Source organism: Solanum lycopersicum, chromosome 2, assembly GCF_036512215.1.
Source record: "Solanum lycopersicum chromosome 2, SLM_r2.1".
Lineage (NCBI taxonomy): Eukaryota > Viridiplantae > Streptophyta > Magnoliopsida > Solanales > Solanaceae > Solanum > Solanum lycopersicum.
In genome coordinates, this window is record NC_090801.1 from 44,989,931 (window position 1) to 45,011,666 (window position 21,736).

Genomic DNA, 21,736 nt, shown 5'->3' on the forward strand with positions numbered 1-21,736 from the left:
GGTAGGTTGGGGGGGGGGGTAATTCCTCACTCTGCACTTGTTTATTCTCCCCTTCCTCACCCTCTCTTAATACTTCCTCAGTCGGTGGAGGAGTCACTGCCCTAGTACTAGCTGGGTCAGGTGCTTGTCCTCTTCCTCTAGAGGACGTCCTCCCGCGACCTCTACCACGACCTCTTGCCACTGCTCCTCTTCGAGCTACAGCCTCAGTGGCTAGTTCAGATGCATCTTGTCTTGCCGGTGTTGGTGTTGGCGCGGTTGTTGCTCTAGTTCTAACCATCTGCGAAATAGAGTGAAGATGGTCAGATGCCAATTTGTGTCACCTAGATACCAATTGGATCCAAGTAATAGCACGAAAGAAAGAAGGAATGGAATTTTCCTAAAGTTGTATAGACTCTCAAAGAAAAGTAAAGGCGTCCCCCTACCGTTCCTCAAGATGCTACTAGACTCGTTCTTGTGTGATGAGACCAACGAACCTAATGCTCTGATACCAAGTTTGTCATGACCCAAAACGAGCTGCGAGTGGCACCCACACTTACCCTACTATGTGAGCGAACCAACCAATCTAAACCCCAACATTTCAACCATAATAAACAGAATATAATGCGGAAGACTTAAAACTCATTAATATAACCAATAAATAACTTCTAAAATTTAATACTATTTATTCCCCAAAATCTGGAAGTCATCATCACAAGAACATCTATCCTCAAATTACTAAATCTAAGAGTATCTAAGAAGCTAAAATAAGTAAAAGAGATGGTCCATGTCCGAACTTCAAGACATCAAGACGCGAAGGAAAGAATCCAGTCCGAGCTAGGAAAAATAGCTCGCCCTGAAATCTGATATGCTGAAGACTGGCTAGAGTTGCGGACGAGTAGAAGTTGTTGGCACGTTTGCTGCACTCCACAAATAACAAGAAAACAAATACAAGTAGGGGTCAGTACAAGACACAAGTACTGAGTAGGTAACATCGGCCAACTCAAAATAGAAAGCAATATATATCAGATAATATCATAAAATCGACTACCATACTCAACAGATAACAACAACAAGTACCATAACCATTGGCCACATCCCAAGCACATCTATGAGGACTCACGCCTCCACACCATACTTGTTTGGGAAATAGGTTCTTTAAATTTAAGTATATTAACATAATTCAAGATTCATTCTTTTTACTATCCTGGTGTCGGAACGTGACACTCCGATCCTCTACTACTATCCTGGTGTCGGAGCGTGACACTCCGATCCTCTACTATCCTGGTGTCGGAACGTGACACCCAATCCACTACTACTATCCTGGTGTCGGAACGTGACACCCGATCCACTACTACTATCCTGGTGTCGGAACGTGACACCCGATCCACTACTACTATCATGGTGTCGGAACGTGACACCCGATCCACTACTACTATCCTGGTGTCAGAACGTGGCACCCGATCCATTAACCTCATTCTTTTAGTTCATCAAGCCTTCTTTTATACCAAGGCATCATCATTAACAGAGAGGGTTTTAGTTTTAAGCTTCACAACCTCATCTTTCCAACCCATTACAATTACATAATCACATCATGCAAGCATACAATTAAGCATATAGAAGACTTTACAATACTACCCAATACATATCATTCGCTATTAAGAGTTTACTATGAAATAGCATAAACCATAACCTACCTCCACCGAAGAATCGTGATCAACAAACTACTTCCCAATGCCTTTGCTTTCTTTTTTGTTCTCTCTTCTCTCGATCGTTCGTCCTCCCCTTCTTCTTTCTGTTCTTTCTATTTTCCTTATTCAAACTCTTTTCTTTTACCCTAATTATCATATAATTAAGTATAAAAGATGGTAAAAGTAACCCACTATTTATTTCAAGGTTATCACCTTTAACCCCCAAGTAATTAAATTATTAACATTAAACGACTAACTTTATAATCATAAGCAGGAATAGTCCAAAACACCCCTTTAAAACTTTTAACAGAAATACGACCCAGTCAGGGTTACGCAGCCTGTGACGGTCCGTCGTGCCTGCGACGGTCTGTCCTGCTGTTTCTATCACAAAGTTCAGAGAGTCGAATTCATTAAAGACTCTGTGATGGTCCGTCGTGCCTACGACGGTCCGTCCTGCCATATCGTCACGAAGTTCAGAGAGTCGATATCAGTACCCAAATTTCCAGAGTCTAAGTGTTTTGGAACGAGACCCCCTCGACGCTCCGTCGTACCCGTGACGGTCCGTCGTGGGATCCGTCGATCCAGACAGCTATTACCAGAATAAACTCTACTGCTCAAAACGACTAAACAGGTCGTTACATAGATAAATTCTACCCACATATAATCACAAAAACACACTGGTGGTTTACTACACCATGCGGAAACAAGAGAGGAGGAAAAAGAGTAAATAATAAACAACGAAAACCTATGGAATGGATAAAAGGAAGTGAAAAAATAAACCAAGAAATGGAAAATATAAATAAGAAACAAATATCACAATTAGAAATTATTATAATTACAATAGATAAATTTAAAATAATAAATGAACAACTAAAACAACTATATAACGAAGATCCATTACAAGGATGGGAAAAACATAAGACAAAAGTAAAAACTGAATTAATAGATGAAAATAGTATAATAACACAGAAACCATTAAAATATAACTTTGATGATTTAAAAGAATTCAAAATACGTATAGATGAACTATTAGAAAATAATTACATACAAGAAAGTAATAGTAAACATACAAGCCAACATTTATAGTTATAAAACATAGTGAACAAAAAAGAGGTAAAAGTAGAATGGTCATAGATTATCGTAATCTAAATGCTAAAGCTAAAACATACAATTACCCAATACCAAATAAAATACTAAAAATAAGACAAATACAATGATATAACTATTTAGTAAATTTGACTGTAAATCAGCATTTTAATATCTAAAACTAGAAGAAGAATCTAAACAGCTAACAACATTCACAGTACCGCAAGGTTTCTATGAATGGAATGTTTTACCGATTGGATATAAAAATGCACCATGTAGATATCAACATTTTATGGATAATTATTTTAACCAGTTAGAAAATTGTATTGTATATATAGATGATATATTACTATATTCTAAAACACAAGATGAACATATAAGGTTGTTAGAAAAATTTATACATATAATTAAACACTCAGCTATAAGCTTAAGTAAAAAGAAAGCAGAAATTATGAAATCACAGATAGAATTTCTAGGAATACAAATAGACAAAAATGGAATAAAAATGCAAACTCATATAGTACAAAAAATAATCACCCTTGATGAAAATATAGATACAAAAAAGAAATTACAATCCTTTCTAGGATTAGTAAATCAAGTAAGAGAATACATACCAAAATTAGCAGAACATTTAAAACCATTACATAAAAAACTCAAAAAAGATGTTGAATACTATTTCGACAACAAAAATAAAGAACATATAAAAATATTAAAAAATTATGTAAAAAATTACATAAATAAAAAAAAATCTCGTCTGGTCAATGCTACAGTTTTCTTCTTTGATCAGTTACCCTAACAACGCCTCAACTTTGTTTACTCCCCTAAACGGCCTTCTTGCCTTTTGGTTTCAACCTTAGGATGACATAGTCTGGGCATACTTATTCGCAAAATATTTCTGTAGCAAACTTTCTAAAGATGGCTATTATAATATTATTAAGACATGATAAACAATCATAATCAACAAGAGATTATCAGGAATAAATACATTTAGCTACTCATGAACATAAACGAATATACCTGTTCTTGTAGATTTGTCATCTCTGAATTTTCCATTTTTTTTTGTGAACTAGCTCTGATACCAATGTAGGGGTGGAAGCGATATTAGAGAGATGTAGTAGAGAGGAAAGAAGATTGATTTCATTATGAGGGAAATCCCTCTATTTATACTATCAAACTTACATATCTGGCCAATATAAGTGGCCGACACTTACTTTACACATGGCCTAATTATATTTGGCCTACACTAAAAACAAAATACATACTATTACTACTTTACATAATGGCCCCTTCTTTTTATTGTTGGCCGACACACACTATTTACTTTACTACTTTAAAAATAAAAACTTTACAAATAGTTGCTATACATTGGCTAATGAAAAGTAAATCTTATCTCTAAAGAATCTTATGCTTATTTCTTTCATTTTTACTCCAAATCAACATCTGGTATAATATTATCTTCTCTGTTACATTTGGAATATCTGTGATCTGGATATTTGTTTCCAATAAGCTTACAATATCTGACTAATAACTCCTCTGAAATAAATTCCTTTTTTAATGCTCTTGTTGTAGGTTGTTCTTCTTGTTTTAATAACGATAAAATCCATCGCTGGACTTCTTCCATACATGTTCTTCTTAATTCCTTGGAGTTTGAATATATCATAACTTGGTCTCTTGCATAATAACTCCAAATAGCATTGCCGTTTAAATAATTGTTAGCTAGTTCTTGTATAATTGTTGCTATACCAATTATCCTTTTATTTGCATAAAAGTTTGGTATCTCTATCTTCGGTATTTCAGCCTGTTTTTCTATCTCTTCTGGTATTATCATATCTCTGGTCAAACCTATCTTTATAACTTGAATTGGTGATTTGATTTCTTCATATAATATCTCAGCTGGTGTTGTATAAAACTCAATATAAAATAGATTTCCTTTGGTAACACTTTTGTATGTGACGAATGCTTTGTATAATTCTGGTATTCCACTTATCTCTTCGCCATCATATGTATATACTGCATTTAGTAACCCATAATTATAACATGTTTTAACTAAATTTGAACTAGTTTTGGGTTGTGCAATAAACCTATTATATCCTTGTAATTTTTGGGTTATTTAATCTTCATTTGGATTTTTGGTTTGTTTGGATCTGGGGTTTAGGTTTAAATATGTTTGGATTCTACACAACAAGGTGATGCATGTGAAGGAATGGATATGTTGATTTTCAACTCTTGGCATTGGTGGACTCACCTTACCTCTCTTCAATAATTCAAAAGATACACACAAAGAAATGAGTTATTAATGTGCAGATCTAATGCTTTTTTTCTGTATGTCAAGTAGGTGCAAGTCTGATTCTCTTTTATTAGCCAAATATATTAAAAAAATAATTGATATTAGGTGAAACAAGACTCGAATCCGTACATGGACATAGCTACAATACTAAAGAGGGGTTCAAACGAAATCAATAATCTTTTTCTTAAATTCAGTATTGACATAATATATATGTGTCTTTTAACATGACCCCATTTTACATTTATGCCTTCCAACTTTGGGCATGCTCAAGTAGGCATTTTGACATATCCACTAACAGCATTTTTGGTCTAATAGACCGGCATCATATCTTGATTCATCGATAGCAAAGCCTTCAGTATAATCGAGTGAGTGACTTTATCAATCGTTTTCGAAGCAGAACTTCAAATGGAAGGATCAATTTTACAATTTTTATTGTTGTAGATGAGACTATATGCAAGAAGGCACAAAAGTGTCAAAAGATATGGACCTTCTGATGGCATTTTACAAATGCCTAACAACTTGGGGCAAAGGCAAACCCAAGATTTGAAGACTTCGGGTGCACCAATATAAACATAGCTCAAATATGAGGTCTAAACTAAATTTAAAATAAAAACAGGCATAAGTAGAATTCAAACCCTGGTCTAGAGGGTGATATCTCTACCTTCTACCAATTGCAAAAGGGCACTTTTATGCTTTTTATGGGTGCACTGTTAACTATATCTTAATTTCTATCATTTTTTTGAAAATAAATATACATATATACATATCAATTTTTAGGAAGTAACTAGGTGCACGTGCACCCCCTCCATATAGTGTGGGTCTGCCCCTGCTTAAGTGTATCCATGTCGCAAGTATCGTTGGTTGGAAAATAGATGTCATCTTTTTGCTTAAACAAGGCTTGCGATTTCTAAGAAAGAGATTTTTGCTACATGTAAACCATAAATCATGTGTGGGGATAGCTTGCATCTGGAACATTGAGGACTTTTGTTCTTGTTAAAGTAAATAGTGTTTTGTTAACTGTTATGTACTTTTGAACTTTTAGGAAATAAATACTAATATTTGGAACAATATATCTCGAAATAGTTATTTAAGTGCTATTCAATGTTCATAAATTTAGAGCAATTAAATAATAAGAGAATCAATATTATCTAATTCTTGAAATGCGAAAACTTTTGCCTTTGATGGGTTTCATAAAAATAATTGTTCATGATTTTCATTCAAATAACTTTCATAAAAACAAGGATTTCATTTTTTGTAACATATTCTCATTACTTTAAAGTCTTAACTAATTGTCTCATTATATTATAAAGTACTATGTTTTCCATAGTTGCATAGGGCTACTCTATATTACACATTTTAAAAAAATTATCGTCACTTATTAATGTATTCTAGCAACTAATTATCACTCAAATCTTTCCTCTTGGGCATTCATAATCTTCAATTGATGAAACGATTAATTAATATTTTATATATGCAATGACTGGAGACTTGATTTTTCTTGTTCTGACTAAATTGAGATGTAGGGCATGAGGATGGACTATTCTAACACCATGAAGCGATTAGACCGAAAACTTTAATGAATACTTGATTTTTCATGAGCCCGTGTAAGAATACTATCTTATTTAAAAATAAGAAGCACTTTAAAAGAGAGATCATGCATCCGCACATACTTTTAACACAATAACAACGCATGAAAGAGAATTAGGTTCCAAAAGTCTTAATTAAAAGTAAAAATAGTTGAAAGAACATATGTTTTTAAGTAGCAATATGAAAATACACCGTCTATAATTCTTCAAGCAAAGTACTTCAAAATGATCAAATTAAAACAAAGCATGTTTATTTTAAAGGAGCTCTGTGAGGATTCCCTTTCTCTTGCGCTTCCGCTTCGTCTCAACAATCTTTCCCCATTTAGCTTCCACCTACAAATTCCATCATAACATATGTTATTCACAAAAAAATATTATGTGTAATGACAATGTAAATGTATAATAATACTCTACTTGTCTTAATTTAAGTCATGTATCTTACTTTTTTAAAATCTCTCAAAAAAGGGTGTTTCCCCTATATTTGGTGTAAAGAACTCAAATTCAATACAACAATAACCGCTTCTCAAATATACTAATAAGACTAAAGTACAATTACAATTCTAAAAAATAAACGTATCAAATATCATAGTAAAAAACCCCAAACAAATATATAGAAATATCGAAAGTAAGACTAGACATTGATTTGAGGGATAAGGGAAATGAGAAAATAGGGACAGTTCAGAAGGGATATGAGGAGAACTAAACTTTCACACAACAATGAGCCTAATATATCTTTCCAACTTCTCTACCTTTTAGACTAGTTACTATTTGGGCATGAATCTCAATTCAACCTTTGCGAAGGTCTTTTGATCTAATTATTTCTTCTTGACCCAATTATTGATTCGGTGACGTGAAATTCCATGTCGGACTGGGGTTGATTCATAACATTCAGTACTTCCTTTGTTGGTTTAAAAAATAATGATACAATTTGATATTTACTTATAATTTGGCTTAAAAATACTCATTTTACCTTTAATGAGAGATTTTGGACCAAAAATTTCAAGTTTTTCTTTCTTTTTTTAAAATTCATGTCAATTCAAACAATATCACATAAATTGTGGAAGAGGGAGTACATTTTTTCAATTTCAACGTTCTATTTAGGATTATACAACAACAATAACAACATATCCAATGAAATCTGACAAATGAGGTCTGGGGATTGTAGAATGTACTCAAGCATTACCACTACCTCGTGGAAGTAGAGAGACTGTTTTCGATCAAGCATAATTTCCAGAATTCACTATTAAAAATTACTAAAAAAATAAAATAAAAATCATCATGAAACAACTTAATTTGAGATGGAGGGAGTGATATGCACCTTGCAAGCAATGGAACAGAACTGAAATTGTTCAGGGTCATGCAATCTTCTTTTGCAAGTGAGACAAGTAGGATCTCCAGCAATTAAAAAGCCAGATCCACAATGTGGCAGAGGATTCAAAGAAATTACCAATTTCTTGTTGCATTTGTATGGCTACATACAGAAAATTATACATATTACATCACTAACATATAGACGCTAATTATATATATTTTTTAAAAAACAATAATTAAGTTTCAGATTTTTTTGCATGATTTTCAAACAAAAATAGCTGAATTTCATTGATATGTACAAGAACTTCAGGAAACCACAAAAAAATCAACCTATGTATCTCAAGTTCTAACCGAAAATAATTAAACTTTAGTCATTTTGTTCAAGTTCAACTTCACACCAATGGGTAGACTTAACTAGTGGGTCCAAACAGAGATGGCTCAAGGATACAACTAGTAAAACGCTTACTTTTATTTCTAATTGTAACTGTCTATATAAATTTAAATTTACCTGAATCTGTTTACAATCAATATGTTTCTCCATCTGCTCGAGAAGAACAACTTCTTTGTAAACATGTGGATAAATCTTTAGCTGGTCATGATCATTGTGTTTGTTGGTAGAGATGCAATGCTTGCATAAATCTGAATCACATGTGATACAATACTTGCTCAGTTCATTCTTTTCAAGTTCATCATGCACCAAACATGCACCAAAGAATGTCTTCTTCAAAAGTGGCCCTAGCCATATTGGCATATTCCTACTAGGTTCCACTTCTCCCTGCAAATATTAAATAGGTTATGGTATTTTCAATTGATCTGATATCTCACTACAAATATCGCACTTTCCAAAATAAGTGATCTTACATGAAGTAATATTATCATGAAATATACATAGTACAAAAAAATAAAAAATATTTATCAAGCTAATTATCTCTTAAAATAGTCTTTCTCATTATTTGAACAATAAATTTACTTGAAACAACATTGTCATCAAATATACGTATATCAAAAGAGTTATGAGGAAAAAAACACTTATCAAGCTAATGATCCATAAAGGTTTAAAATTCTACTAAGGCTTGTTTAGAGTTTAAACTTTAAGAGAAACTAAGACTTTATTTCTTTATGTATAATGAGAAATGAATTTTAAGATTTTCTTGACCTTTCCGCGAGGTTTTATCTTATGTTGCATATTAATATAATCTCGAAACTAAGACTTCACTTCTTTACATCGTCAACAAAGTACATATTAATCTAATCTCAAACTTAAGCTTGAGATATTTCATCTTATCTTGCACACCAAATAATCCTAGTACTCATGGAATTTGTATAAACCTCATCCCTTATCTTTCCATCGCAGAGAGAAATTACATCATCTACTATGAGCCTTTGTGGCAGTTCTTCTTTTTATAGATACATCTGGTACATTTGGAGCACATTAATTTAAACTCGAATCACATAGATTCCATTGAGGGGAAAATGTTTCTTAACAAGCTTTCACCATTTAGAAGGTTCAAATAAGATATTATTAAGAATGAAGAAATTTCATCCATATGATTACACCCTTGATGATGCACACCAATAATAAACGAATGATTCTTTTACGATTGGTAAGCTTGATTCTTTTTATTTAGTCAAGCATATGGAAGCATTAAATAAAGATATGATTATGAGACTTCAGCTAACTTTTATCAGCTTTAATTTGATATCTGAGAATTTGAAGGTTCATCAAGTTTTTTTTGCCTCACGACCCTAATAGGAATAAGGGTATTTTACAAATAGGGCTAATAAATTCGCCAATCAAAATATTAAGAAATAAAATTTAGAATTTCTTCATTCCAAGTAAATTCTTCCCAACTCAAAATATTAAGATAGAGGAATACCCTAGACCACATGCAATAGATCTCCTACAAAGTATACTTTAATTGGCTTATTGAAGGCTCCTATTGACATGCATTCAATAGAAATCAAGCCTACAAATTCATCAATTATGAGTCGGGTACCTTCCATAACTGACATAGAACTATTATTTTTGCTTTCATCCCACTATACATGTAATAGTCTAGATTTTACATGTGAATCAAAATTTTAATTTACTTCATCTTTTAATATTGATTTGTCAAGACGATGATGATATATTTATAGGTTGAAAAAAGAGTTTGAAGCAAAAAAAGATACGACTCTAACATACTAGGAAGTTTGGTTTGTAGCAAATAGGAAGTTGGCTTGACATGGTTAGGAGTGTTGTTGAAGTATAACTAGTGTCTCCAAAGCCTGCCTTGAGAGAGAAAATCTCATATCAAGTCCATGAACTAAGTAGAAAAAAAGAACTGAACAAAAGACATAAAGAATAGGGCTTTATGGGATGATTTAGGGTAAAATGATCATTTCTATGTCGTTAAAATGCTCCCTTTCTAATGTGAAAAGAAGTAGAATGAACAACTAGAATACAAAACCATTGAAAGTTTGACATATTCTAGATAGCTTGAGAGAAAACAAATATGTACGCGATGTCAAAGTAGGTTATAGTTAAAATTACAAAATCGCTACACGTTTAATTTACGATACAAACAAGTCGTTAAAGCACACGACCAATCCCGCTTCCCTTATAACATGGCAAGAAAATGAGATATTATATTCTTTTAGACATTAATACTTGCCTAAAAATTTGAGGTTGGTGACTTAATTTTCTTTTTGTCTTTTATAATTTTGAACTATTTAAACATATCATCATAATGTGTAATAAACAAATGTGTAATCACAGTATACCTAGTGCATTCTAACTCTTATTTTATTCATATTTGCTAATAATTGGATGAGATTTGTTACCTTATTAGGATATGTAAGTAAGGTCTAGTCCCCTTCTTCTAGTCTTCCCTCTTCTTATCATCTTCCTTACTAAGAATCTTTTAATTTAATTTTATTAATAAACAACTATTAGACATGTGGTATAAAATCGTCAAAAAAAATCTTTTTATTTTGCAAGACATCTATACATATCTAACATGAAAGAGTTATGAAGAAAAAACTTTGAAATATAAAATCAAGAGTAAATTTAATGATTGAAATTTGTATAAACTGCTAGATAACTCTAATTTTACCCTCTAATGTTGAAATTCTTGACTCATTAAATCTATTGATATACTAACCAAAATTCTCTCATAAAATTAGTTTGGAAAACTTCCTAATATATACAATTTAGATCCAAATTCAGTCATAACCCAACTTCACATAGTAGATCAAAATTCAATTTCTTGAAAAAAATGCTATCTTTTATAGAAATCAATTAAGATGATATCAAACATATAGCCTCATGAAATTATAACAACAAACAAAAGAAAAATATAATTTTCCATTTCAATTTTGAAATGCAAATGCATAAACAAAATGTTAGGAATTATATCTCACACAAAAAAATATAGCAAAAAACAATCAACCTTGAATGAATTAAAATCCAATTATAAGATATCTAACTCTAGATTATTAAAACTAACAAAAAATAACAATTGAAAATTAGTAAAGATACACATATATGCGTACCTGTTCAATTGTCTCAAAAGGGGATGAATTAGAGCTATTCATTTTGTTTCTTCCAATTTTCTCCTCTCTAGAGTGTATCAATTTTCAGAAAATGGTATTTGAAGAAGACATATAAAACTACTAGTAGGATTTAATAGCTAATCTATTTTTCCTTTCAAGTGTACTTAGTTGGCGGGACAACATTGAAGTAATGTAGACAAATTTTTTAGTCAAATAAAATTTTGTTTAGAAGAACATAAGGTCAAAGTCAAATAAAATCTTGTTTAGAAGAACATAAGGTCAAACGGGCCCCCAGTTTTCTAACTGTCTGTTATATTTCAAAGAGAAAATATAATGGAGATATGTTTGATGAGGAAATTTGGGACATTTATTCCAGTTTTACCCTTAAGATGAGAGGCGATGGATCCAAGGAAGATTTCGATAGAACCTAGAGTTTTTTAGGTCGAATTACATGTATGTAATGGACATTATTGTCATTTCATTTTGCTTGCCAAATAGTGTGAACATAGAAATGTTTTGTAACTCTATAAACTTTTTCCTTGTCTATTCTAGTCCATTTTATTTTTTTAATCAAACAATCCTATATGTGAAGTCAAAGTTTCTCCAAGTAAGGGGTTTGTACACATTTATGATTTTACCATGTATGAGCTAATCAAATTTAGTAAATCTGAAATCAAGGGAAATTATTAATTGTGAATAAGATAGCTTTGGCCCTAATCAATTTGATTTTCTCTTTACATGTCAAGTTAGTTGATGATTCAACGATATTGTGAATAAGATAGCTATGGCTGACTTATCCCAATATATAAATGAACTTTTCATTACTCTAAATTTTTTGTTCACGTATCATTTGGTAGAAGGTTATGCACTCTTTTACTCACTTTTTGAGAGAGATTTTTTTAATCATTCCTAATAAGCTTAGGCAAATCTGAATTAGTAGGCTTTGGATGATTAATCAAACAAAAGTTAATAATTTTAGCTCAACCTAACTATTGAGCTGGTTGGGTCCAACTTTGTCCATTAAAGGTCAACCTTAACGGTCTCGATTCTTGGACAGACTGAGTTACATTTAGGTATGATTTAGGGGTTGGGGTTCTGGGATAAAATACTAGTTTATTTAACCCTTGCCTCTTAAGGGGTTAGTCAGATTTAACGGGTCAAACTAATATTCTTTTTCATATTGTACTGTAACTTTGTATTAGTATTTGAGATTCTTGAACTTTGTACATTGTAAGAGGACATAAATTATGAATAAAACCTCAAAGGGTTAATGAGATTTCAACTTTTTTTTATTGATAACAAAAAAAAATTATACAGAATTTAGAACAAGATTTACTAATTGTATGAAATAATGAATTGAAAAAAAAAGAACAATAGAAAATTTAAATTTTAAGGAATCACAAAGTCCAAACCATCGTCTACTCTACCTCTGTATGGGTGTCTTTATAAACCATCAATCTCATATTCATATTTTTAATTCAAAATTTACATTGAACTCTATATTTATGTAACATCTCGCAACTAGAAAGAACTAGAAAATATTTTAAAATCCACTTTATTTTTGGAAAGAAGAAAATATGAAAATTTCAAGTTAAAAAGTGAGTTTTTGTTCAAATTCAAATGACCATAACTCTCAACTTAGGATGATTTAGGGGTAGTTCCAGATATCGTTGGAAAGACCTTAGAATAAACTTTCCAACTCCGTCGAGTTTGCGCGCTTAGAGTTCGGATGAGTGAGTTATGCCTTTCAGAAGCTGGGTTGTTGGATTAAGAAAAGCCCAATCCTGATTTGGGAAGGCAAAAGTTGTTTTTCCTTACCTAATTAAATTATTCATTTTTAGGAATTAATTTGGATAAAACAAAACCTTTGTTCAGTTTAGAAAGATAGAACCTATGCTAGAGCTTGGAGAAGAGAGAAAAGAAGAGAAAAGAGGAGAGGAATCAAGAAATCACCAAGGATGTTCAAGTTTTGCGAGTGGAATTCGTCGGGGGTAATCCCTATAAGGTATATGAGATCACACAGTGTTGAGTTAGTTCACCGACTCTCCAATCATGCTTCAATTCAGTGAAATAATGTTTGTTTTGAAAAAAAGAAATCTTTTGAGTTTTTGGTGTAATTCATTTGAATTCTCGTGGGTTATTTAGTTGAAGTTTCTTGATGGATTGATTCATGTTTCCTAGTATAATTTCGGGTTGAATCTAGTGTATATTGATAATATTAATGATACTAAGTGTTTGGGGAAATAACCATGGAAGTTTAGAGGGTTTATTGATTAAAAACGAAGGAGAAAAGTTGGAGGTTTTTCTGGGAAAGGGATGGCCTGCCAGAGCTCCACAAAAGTTCTTCTGAACTTTGGCCTCTGACGCGTTGCTCCAGCAAGAGCGCCACAAAAAGTTCTTTGAACTTTGAGGTTTGGCGCCTCGTGTCTCTCGAGCACCAACGACGTCAATTCTCCCCATTCATTCCCCACCTTTTCGTACTAGTTCCTAAGTGTGTACCTATGTTTCTTAATTGATTCCAATACTATAAAGTAAATCTAAATATAATGACATCATCCATATATATGAGATCATGAACCTTGAATCCATAATCAATTTGAATGAAAGTTAAGTTCAAAGTCAAAGAAAATAAGAGTCAAGTCGAGAAGTTAAGAAGAAAGTCAAAGCAAAGTCCTTAAAATTTTTCAAGAGTCTTTAGAAAGATTTGACTTTGTTTTAAGACTTAAGAGTTGAGTTCAGTAAAGAGTAAAGTTGAAGTACTTTCTTCAAAGAAGTATATGGGGACTGTGTATTCCCAAAGAGGTTTAAAAGAAACGTTTTCACATTTAAACAAGAATGGAAACTGAGATATCCAAAGAGCCTCGGGGATAGTTTTTAAGAAAAGAGTTATAGCTATCTAAAATCAAGCAAGCAAGCAGAATTGAGATTTCCAAGATAGTCTTTGAGCTAAGTTTTGAGCACTAATCTCAAATCACAGAAGAAGTATGTTTTAAAAACATAGGACCAAGTATATTTTACGAGTAGTATTGAGCACCGAATTGGGAACGAGCAAGAGTTCAAATGACTCACGTCTCTTTTTATCTTACCTAACATCCAAATATCTCCTACGCGCCTTAATTATATGGTGTCTTGAAGTGTTCCATGTAAGACAAAAGGTTCACACAATTATAAAAAAATAATTTCGAGAGTGTAATAGGACCTTAGTTTAGTTAAGGTGTTTCTCTAGAATTTCGCTCCTAGTCTAGGAGGGTTGTAACATCTCAGACTTTTAAATAGTTAGGAATAAATTAAGAAACTAAAAATATTCATTTTTGGAAAGAAAAGGAAAAATCCGAAAAATTGCCTAAGTTAAGAAAGTGAGTTTTGGTCATTTCAAACGACCGTAAATTCTAGCTAAGGGTGAGTTAGAGGAATTTCTTGATAAGCTTGAAAATACCTTAGAGAGATCTTCCAACGCCGCCGAGTTTGAGCATTTTCAATATCGTATGAGGGAGATATGACCATCGTATGTTGGGCTGTTGAAGTAAGGAAAATCACAATCCGGATTTAAGAAAGGGCTAACTAGTTTTTTCACCAATTAATTTCCTATTCCGCAATAGGGGTTTATTTGGGGTAAAATCATGTTTTAGATCAGATTAGAAAATTAAAATTTATGTTAAGGGCTTGGAAAAGAGAGAAAAGGAGAAGGAAAGGGAGAAAAGTCAAGAATTCGCCAAGAACGCGAAAGTTTGCGAGTGAAATTCATCAGGGGTGATTCCTATCAAGGTAGTGAGATCTTTTCATCTTGGGTTAGTTCACCCAACACCAACTTTTTTAAATTCAGCGATTTTGATTTGGTTGGATGATAAAAAGTGAAACTCTTGAAGAACATTGTTGAATTCTTATTGGTTGAGTTATTGTATGCCTAGTGTTTATTTGATTCGTGTTTCAGGGTTATTGTTTTGAGTCAAATCTATTGGGTGAACCATGGAAGTTTAGAGGGTTTAGAGATGAAAAATAGAGGAGAAAAGTCAAAACACTTGTCTGTAGGGACTTGGGGCTCCGCGCCAGCTTGAGTGCCCCAACTTTGCCTCTGAAGTTTAGGTCCTGGCCCCCCACGCTACCAGTGCGCTAAGGACGCCAAGTCCACCCCATTCATTCCCCACTCTTTCATACTAGTTCCTAAGTGATGTACCCATGTTTCTTAGTTTATTTCAAACACTCTAAGATACATCTTAATATCATTAAATCATCCATAAACATGAGATAATGAACCTTGAATCCATAATCATATTCAAGGAAAGTTAAGATTAAAGTCATAGAAGTTAAGAGTTAAATCTAGATTTTAAGAAGTAAGTCATAACAAAGTTTTTTAAAGTTTCAAGAGTTTTAATAAACGTTTTAACTTCATTTTAAGACTCAAGTTTCAAGTTAAGTAAAGATTAAAAAGTTGAAGTTCTTCCTTCAAAGAAATATAAGGGACTAAGTAGTTCCCTAAAAGTTTATACAAGACTCAAGTTTCAAGTTAAGCAAAGAGTAAAGGTTTTGTGTTCACTTCTCAAAATGTTATTAAGGAACTAAGTATTCCCAAAAAAGTTATAAATGTTTTTCACATTTGAGCAAGAAAAGGGAACACCTATTCCAAAGGAGCCTTTAGGCTGAGCATTGAGTAATTATATCAAACTAAAGAAAGACATTGCTTTTACAAGCATGAGCTAAAGTACATTTTGGGATTAGTATTGAGCACCGATGTAGGTATGAAAGTTCATATTAACTCAAGTCTCTATGAAAACCATGAATACATCATGGGTATTAACTATTACACTTTTTAGATGATCACGTAAGTTAAGCTAGTGGATCCACTTAGTCAGTTAGCTTCCTATACTAGTAGCAAGGTATATGATGGTTCTTGGTTGGTTGAGGTAAAGTGTTGTATCATCATTGTAGATCTAAGTGATGGTTGTCGGTTAGATAAACTTCCATTGTAATAATTGCATGATTCCTCAAGGGGTTCTTCTTACTATGAATGATGGTATGAGACTTCATTCATGCATTGCACAAGTAGACTTTGAGAGGAAACATGGTATGTATTAATGATAGTATGATTATGAGTTGAAATCATATTTTAAATTGTTTTCATTTTCTTTATATTGAACCTGTTTTGAACTGCTATATAATTAAATGAGTTAGATTGAGATATGTTATTCATGAGTGTTCCTTTTTACTATCTTAAAGCTTAAGTTGTTTTAGCATTCCAACTCGCATACTTATATATTCAATGTTCTAATGCAAAGTGGCCTACATCGTATCATAATGTAGACGCAAGTAACAAGGATCATCATTTGGCATACTTTGATCCAGCGAGCAACTTAGATTCAATTGGTGAGCCTCATTTCATTCTGGAGGACATATTTATCATTCAAGTTATTGTTTTTAGTTTTTAGTTGTTAGGATGATTGGGGGTCCTATCCCAACATCCCTCTTTATTTTAGATGTTTCATAGACATATATTGTTAGCTTCTTTAATTTTTTCATTTCACTTGCAAACAATTTAGACTTGAGTTGTCACTTTGGCTATGTATTACTTTTAAGTTATTTCTTGAGTTATCTCTTGTGTTTAAGTCTTCCGCTGAGTAAGTAAGACATACCAAGGGTACGCTCGAGGCGATCAATGGTCTTCAAGTGTCGGCCATGCTCAGGGTGTAGGATCGGGGCTCGACAAACTTGGTATCAGAGCATAGAGTTCAAGATTCATAGGGAGTCTATGAAGCCATGTCAGAGAGCCCAAGTTATCAGTGTAAGCGCGTCACATCTATAGTTAAGAGGCTGCAACATTTAAGAGTTTCTTCACTTCTTTCATATTCCTTTCATGCATTAGAGTTTGATCTCTAAAAAGTTTCCTTCTAATTCATGCATATACGTTCAGAGAATCATGCATCTATGAAGAGAAGTCAGAGTTCATCAAACTAGGAGGAATGTTGAGGAACAGGAATTACCAAATGCACCCAAAGTGCAATCACAAAGAGAAGTTATTAATATTGAGTTCAGAGAGAAAATTAGGATGCTGAGCCAAGGTATGACTAACCAAGTTGTTCAACAAAGAGGAGCTCGACAAGAAGGGGCTAACACTTCGAGGATTCGTGAGTTTTTGAGTATGAATCCCCCAAGTTTTACCGATTCAAGCATTACTGACTATCTAGAAAACTTCACTGAGGAACTGAAAAAGATGTTCGAGGTGATGCATTTTGTTGACACCGAGAGACTTGAGCTAGTTGCATATGAACTGAAGGGTATTTCTAGGACTTGGTTTGATCGGTTGAAAGAAGGTAGGGATGAAGATTCACCACTTGCGAGTTGAGCTTTTATTGAGGACCTGAAAGAGGCTAAGGTACGAAAATTCCTCACACTTAAGCAGGATTCATGAAGATAGGTTGAAGTTCACCCAAGTATCCTATTATGCTCCGGAGATGGTTAAAGACATGAGGAGCAGAATTGGTTTGTTTGTTGCTGGGTTAGGTCGTCTATCAAGCAAAGAGGTCCTGGCAACAAAGCTTATTGGGGACATGGATATTTCGAGGTTAATGGTATATGTGCAGCAGGTAGAGGAAGAGAATCTTAGGGGTAGAGAGGATTTCAAGAACAAGAGGGCCAACACACGAAATGAATCTAGGCAGCAGAAGAGTAATCCCAACATGTCATCATTCCAATAGGATCAAAAGGGACCTGATCCATCATCTTCTAGTGTACTTGCACCGAGATATAAAGGTGAGTATACTGACCAAAATTCGCAGAACTTCAGAGCTAGACCAGCACAGTCTCAAGAAAGTGTGGCATAGAGAGATAGTTGGGCTCCTACATGTGCTAAGTGTGGTATAAGCCACCCAGGTAAATGTCGTGATGGTCAAAGAGGTTTCTTTATGTGTGGTCAAGAGGGTCACTTCATCGGTTGCTTCACCTAGAGGAGCCATATCTGGTACTGGCGAAGGGGAAAACCTCCTCTATCTATGCAATCACCAGCCACAAAAAGTTCTCCTCATTCTTTCCCCACCTTTTCATACTAATTCCTAAGTAATGTACCTATGTTTCTAAATTGATTTCAACACTCTAAGGTACATATAAAAATCATGACATCATCCATAAAGATGAGATCATGAACTTTGAATACATAATCTAATTCAAGGAAAGTTAAGATCAAAGTCAAAGAAGTTAAGAGCCAAGTCTAGAAGTTATGAAGAAATAAAAGCAAAGTTCTTTAAAGTTTTCAAGAGTCTTTGACAATGTTTTAACTTTCTTTTAAGACGTAAGAGTTGAGTTCAGTAAAGACTAAAGTTGAAGTCCGTTCTTCAAAGAAATATATGGGGATAATGCATTCCCAAAGAGGTTTAAAAGAAATGTTTTCACATTTAAACCAAAACGAAAATTTAGATTTCCAAAGAGCCTTTGGTCTAATATTGAAGAAAAGAGTTATAACTTTCTAAAATGAAGCAAGCATGGAAATTGAGATTTTGAAAGATAGTCTTTAAGCTAAGGTTTGATCATTAGTCTCAATCATAGAAGAAGTGTGTTTGAAAAACATAAAAGCCAATATATTTTGGGAGTAGTATTGAGCACCGAATTGGGAACGAGCATGAGTTCGGATAACTCACATCTCCTTTTTGGCTTATGTGGCATCCAAATATCTCCCACGCACCTCAATTGCGTGGAGTCACGGAGTTTTACACATAAGACAAAAGGTGCAGAGATTATAAAAAGAATAAGTTTAGAGGGGGGGGGGGGGGGGTAATAGGACCTTAGTTTAGTTAAGATGTTTCTCTGGAATTTCGCTCATAGTCTGGGGGGTACTTGTTCATTTTTCCTTTATATTACTTGTAATGTAATTATATAAAAAATGAATTGATTATATTATTTGTCATTAAATTACGGATGTTACAACCCTGCAATATACATGTTTTTCAAAATAATTAGTGGAGGTTCAACACCCCACTAAATACAGGTATGAAATATATTTGAACAAACAACAGAGGCTTACAACCCTCCAAAAATGAAACAAATAACCGCCACAAATAACCGTCGTTATACTTATATAGCTCGTCGCTAGTTTCATAATTAATTTCATCATTTAAAATAAATTTGCAACGAAATTTCTGTCACTAACTCGTCACAAAATATTTTGTTATTTGAGCCACCACATTTTCCACTTAAATGTTTCGTTGCTAATCCATCGCCAACATTTTTTATAGTAACAAACAAATTGAAATTAAATTTGTTGCTAAATTTTTCTTGTAAAGTCATTTCATTTATTTTTTTAAAATACACTGCTAAAATAAATTAAATAACAATTACTAGATACCTCTACAATAAAAAACATTCATATAAAATAGTATTAAGAGGGTTCAAAATCTGTAGATCGAAAGTCAAAATCATATACCTCCGGTGCAAAATACGAAAAGAAATATATCAACTAATCTTAAGAGGAACATTTGCTTCATGTAGTATGTTTTTGCTTCAGATCCGTATACTCTTCTCTTCCTTTATATCCCGACAGCTTGATAGTATGCTTGATGAGAGCTTGGTAGTTTTCTCCCGTCCATAAAAGAGTGCAAACCTTTTATGCAATAGTCAATAGTACAAAGATAGTTGGTAATTGGCAACAAATGAGATACACGGGTCTTATCCAATAGCTTGCCTGCTCAGCCAAAATACACAACTTCAAACTCCATGCAACTCAAAATTTCCAAAATTACGGGTCTACTTTTAGGAACATTAAGTGAAAATAAAAAGGATATATCAGAACAAAACTACAACACTATCTAATCAATATATTCAAAACAATGGTGTCATTTTCTCACAATTCCCCCAACTTTTGATATATGAGTAACCTATATCGGGTGAAAAATATAACTATATTATTGATCAACTAAGCTTCAACTTCAGATAAGATTGGGCTGGTTTCATGAATCCTCCACATCTATTCTTCTTTAGTCAAGGCCAATTCACTTGAACAAGTCTTTTGATTGAAAATCACGAGCTCTAGAAAATTAAAAGTTCCGTGAATCTCTCACTTTTCCTTACACCGAGGTTCAAGTTACTTAACATAATAAAACCACTGATGATTTATAAGTTGCACAAAAAATTAATTTTACAGGGACTTTTCTCTGAGTAACAAAAAGAACAAAATCAAACATATAAGCTTCTATTACTTTATGAGTCCTCTATCTATTCTACTTAATTCAAGATAATTTCACTGGAATATCTAAAACCTTATTACTAATCGCGAAATTTGGAACTCAAGAACACTACAGATTCCCTAAACCTCTCACTTTTCTTTACAGACCTACAACCCTCTCAAACAGAACAAAAACACAATAATTTACAATTTGCACCAAATATAGAGACATTTACAGGGGCTTTCTTCTGAGTAACAACACAAACATAGTCCTTTACACGGACGTTAATAGATCTGATTCTAGCTGCCTACACAATCTTAAACACATATAAAATATATGATATGATATGAAATGTTGTGATAATAAATGAGTGATACATTAATGCAAGGATGTAAAATGCTAGAAATAAATTAGAACAAATAAGATGACTGAAATCTAATGTCATAAATATTGATTATTTTGCTATTAATTCTCAGAAAATGACAAGAGAGATCATAGTCCACAATTATTTACGTTATAAATTCATTGCAACAAGTGTAAACTAAAAGCAAATAAGAAATTAATCTAATATGATATTCATTTGATTGTTCTGTTATGAGCTAATACCAATTCACCTAATGCAGTTTCCTACAACAATTTCATATATTGGTATTTCTTAAATTGTTGGCAACCAAATTCTTGTTTAGAAGAATTCATAGGAAATAAGAATGTTATTGTCATACAAGTTTATGTATGAGGCTATTATAAGGTAAAGGTCAAAACATGAAGCCCCCATCATCATGGATTGAGCCACTGAGATGGCCAGATGGAAGTAAAAAAATAACAAACCTTTCAAGAGATCTCAAAATCTCATAATATAGTAGACAAAGAAACAATAGTTACTTTAGTAACATGTGTATATTGGTATTTCTTAAATTGTTGGCAACCAAATTCTTGTTTAGAAGAATTCATAGGAAATAAGAATGTTATTGTCATACAAGCATATTTATGAGGCTATTATAAGGTAAAGGTCAAAACATGAAGCCCCCATCATCATGGATTGAGCCACTGAGATGGCCAGATGGAAGTAAAAAAATAACAAACCTTTCAAGAGATCTCAAAATCTCATAATATAGTAGA

At 33.0% G+C, this 21,736-nt stretch overlaps 1 protein-coding gene across 1 annotated transcript; it reads right to left on the bottom strand.

Moving 5' to 3' along the window:
* Positions 1–6,881: 6,881 nt before the first annotated feature.
* LOC112940871 (protein RGF1 INDUCIBLE TRANSCRIPTION FACTOR 1-like) lies at positions 6,882–13,931 on the bottom strand. Its single transcript, XM_069294262.1, has 4 exons — positions 13,797–13,931; positions 8,446–8,712; positions 7,945–8,097; positions 6,882–6,959 (listed from the first exon to the last, which is right to left on the bottom strand). The coding sequence occupies exons 1-4, from the start codon at positions 13,929–13,931 to the stop codon at positions 6,882–6,884; spliced, it is 633 nt and encodes a 210-aa protein (XP_069150363.1).
* Positions 13,932–21,736: the final 7,805 nt, after the last annotated feature.